Below are 3,229 nucleotides of genomic sequence, written 5' to 3'. Positions count from 1 at the left end.
TGTGGAAGTAGAGTACACTAAGATCTGCTCAAAATTCTATATATGATGGTAAATAACTACAAGGATCAAGCTCAAAGGAGCACATACTCTAATTTACATTATATTTTCAGGAAAATTGGTACAAGCAAGGACAAAGAAGTAGAGAAAATCCTACAACCAAGTATGAGGAAATAAAATAACCACGTTCTAATTTACAGAGTACAGTCACCTACAGATCTCTTCTGCACAATGGACAAGATCCATGTCTCAACAGCCATGTATCGATGCATGGAAGGTGAAACATGTGATGACATTGTGGTAAACATCTAGCTGTCTCTCCCCTTTGAAAGTCCTGGAAAGATAGAAACCGAGAACAGCTTTCAGAATCAATTAACAGATACGTAGTAGAATTGCAAACAAAAGATATAAATGTGTCTTACCTGTAGGCAGACTGAACAGGAGACTCTCTCTCCAGAATCATCCACATCATTATCATTAGTAATTACAATCTTAGGTATCTTTTCAACAGAATCTCCAGGTAAACCCTTTGCCCCGCCTGTATCGAAAATGTTAGGGAACTCGTCATATGCAGTTTCAATGGCTCCCATCTGTCCAACAATAAGCGAGTGTTACAAATTACAGTAAATCAAGTTTCAAGCAGAATTCCACAATTCAACGAATTAGGCTGCAACATACCTGACTTTGTACTGCACTTAGCATTGCAGGACCAATCCGTTCACGAACTAGTCTGCCGCTTAATAGGCTCGCAATTACATCAATCTGTACAATTCAAGAGTTCTATCAATTAATCAAATGCCAATGGATAATGAAACAGAACTCACATTTCTTATTCTGTTTGTATCTTTCCCCCTTTTTTATACCTATATATTTTCTACATAAAGTTATCCCTTTTATAGAAGTTACATAGTTAGTCAGCTGACTTTTAACAATATCAATGAGAAGAAGCAACAATGCTTACCAAGTAAAGAAGACATCCAATTCCAGATTCATCAGACTGCCATAGTAATAGAGATGATTCAAAGACTTCAAGAGAGAAAACAGCACCAGATATAGCACCAACTGCAGCACCTCTAACAAATCCACTTTCTGTCTCTTGGCCTATCAAAGCTCCAGTCATTGCTCCTAATAAGGTGCCCACTGCAACAACCAAGTGTCCATTCTACATTAGGTTCACCAAAATACGAAAAAAAAAAACTTTCACAAATTAAAGCAAGTAATTCCATCCTAAACATTTGGAACATAATCACCCACACAAATCGAAGAAATAAGCTTAAAAATCAAAAAAATTGTCCTTCTCAGATTGTTTTATACCCTAATTTCAAGTCAAAGAACACATTTAAATAAATTGGCGATTGTATAACAAAATTTCCCAGGACCCCACGTTACAAAATTGTAAACTATCAAATGGGGATGCAAAATTTGGGGCAAATCAAAAGAAAAATGAAAATAATACCCACCTAGTGCAAAGAAAAAGGTGAAGATTGCAGAGAATACATTGCCAACGATTGTAGAAACGGCAAGGCTTAAGCAATCTTTGACCCTTTCAACCAAATCTCCGATTGAAAAAGATGAAATAGAAGATGATGAAGGCAAAGCACGAGATGGGTATGCGTAAAACTCCATTCTTTTTCTCTTTTTTGGGTTGATTGATTCAAGAAAATCTAGGGGTTTGTCCTTATCACTATGTGCGACAATAAAGATTTTGGGGCTCTGATAAAGCAACTAATATATGTAGTTTTTTTGAAATTAGCGATGTATATATAAGAGTAACAAAGAGAGAAGAAATTAAGAAGTAGACGTATAAGGCAAAGGGAGTAATCTTCGTTGCTAAGTCAAGTTGACAATTACCCTACATAAACCAGCTCGCATTTATGGCTTTGCTTACTTTTTCTCTCAAGAGTGAATAAAAGGAAAAAAGAGAAAATTATATGATATGATTGGGATTGAATTAAAATTTGGCTTTTTTGGCCAAAAATTCAAAAGGCACCACAAAGAAAGAGAAGCTTCGTTTTGGTTTTTAGCTACTTAATTGCTAGAGTGTTTAGGTGTGATATACGAATTGAAATATTGCAGGGTGTCTTATATAGAAATCTCGGTAGATATTTTGGCCGATTACGTATACTGTATACGAGCTCTTATATTTATTAGGAAATTTTATTTAGATTCTTTGTATTAAGATTAGTTATGATTGAATATATAATCAAGTGTTATTATTAAATATTTTTGACACAAATACCTATTTTGAAATACTTGTATGTAAGTAAGTTAATCACTTAATTTATATTTTCTCTAATTATATACGTTAGCATTCAATAAATCATGAAATTCAGATATGTTCTAATTGAGATTGATGTGCATAATAAAAAAAGATAAGATATATTGTGTAGTTAATTTATATACGTTAAAGATGTTATGTATATAATAAAAAGAGGCAATTAATATTATGTAGTTAACGTATATACGTAGAAGATGTTAGGTGTATGATAAAAAAAGGCAATATCGAAGATGTTATTATTGCAAGGATAAGCTAATCCCATTGCCTGTGCACTGTGCAGTGGATATTGTAGAGGTTGCTTATTGTGGCACATCGAAATAAATTATTGCTCTTTTTCATTTTAGCTAATGCAGTAATTCTATTTAATTGTGAGAGCCTACCATAAATCAAATCTGGAAAAGTAATTGTTAGAAGAGTTTCAAGGATTGGTGATTTTCTTATATGAATTTTGATAATTATTTTTTTATTAGTTAAAAAATTTTAATTTTTTATATGATATTAAATCATAATCTTTTTCAATGTTTATTGATGATGAACGATAAGACTTAGATTAAATTGTTCAGGCACTAAATGTTTCAGTGGAGTATTGAAAAGTCATACATCAAATGAAAAAGAAAGTCATTCTTCTTATATCAACTTGAACAATCCTCTAGTTAAAACTAATTTTTGAGTTTGAATTAAAGCTCAATATCCATTTCTTTGCGAAAGTATACATTTCTCATTTTCTTTTTTGGCTTTTAAATTTCCCTTTTTATTTTATTTTTCAGATCAGAGTAGAGTGTAAGACTGAAGAGTATTAAAGGAAGTGGCGGTTTGGTGAAGGGTGGATAGATCACAGTACATTTTATTAAAGATTTAGGCAGACATATTTTTGGGGAGGGACAAGGAATGTGCATGTCAGAGCAGAAAAAAAAAACCTATTTATATTCGATATCTCTATCTATACAAATAAAT

At 32.5% G+C, this 3,229-nt stretch overlaps 1 protein-coding gene across 1 annotated transcript; it reads right to left on the bottom strand.

Annotated features, from left to right (window-relative positions):
• Nucleotides 1–2,018, bottom strand: LOC129874883 (NEP1-interacting protein-like 1). Its single transcript, XM_055950262.1, has 5 exons — nucleotides 1,458–2,018; nucleotides 959–1,137; nucleotides 676–759; nucleotides 420–587; nucleotides 1–331 (listed from the first exon to the last, which is right to left on the bottom strand). Exons 1-5 carry the CDS (start codon nucleotides 1,621–1,623, stop codon nucleotides 209–211), a joined length of 720 nt encoding a protein of 239 aa, XP_055806237.1. The 5' UTR covers nucleotides 1,624–2,018; the 3' UTR covers nucleotides 1–208.
• Nucleotides 2,019–3,229: the final 1,211 nt, after the last annotated feature.

Source organism: Solanum dulcamara, chromosome 11, assembly GCF_947179165.1.
Source record: "Solanum dulcamara chromosome 11, daSolDulc1.2, whole genome shotgun sequence".
In the NCBI taxonomy this organism is placed as follows: domain Eukaryota; kingdom Viridiplantae; phylum Streptophyta; class Magnoliopsida; order Solanales; family Solanaceae; genus Solanum; species Solanum dulcamara.
The sequence above is the reverse complement of the archived record's forward strand: the minus strand, read 5'-3'. Positions and strand labels throughout refer to the sequence as shown.

Excerpts from the sequence above, each read along its gene's own strand:
- LOC129874883 (XM_055950262.1), bottom strand. The coding sequence starts at position 1,623 with ATGGAGTTTTACGCATACCCATCTCGTGCTTTGCCTTCATCATCTTCT. Across the intron at positions 760-958 it reads TTGGATGTCTTCTTTACTTG|ATTGATGTAATTGCGAGCCT; the intron begins GTAAGCATTGTT and ends TGAATTGTACAG. Across the intron at positions 588-675 it reads TAAGTGCAGTACAAAGTCAG|ATGGGAGCCATTGAAACTGC; the intron begins GTATGTTGCAGC and ends ATTGTTGGACAG.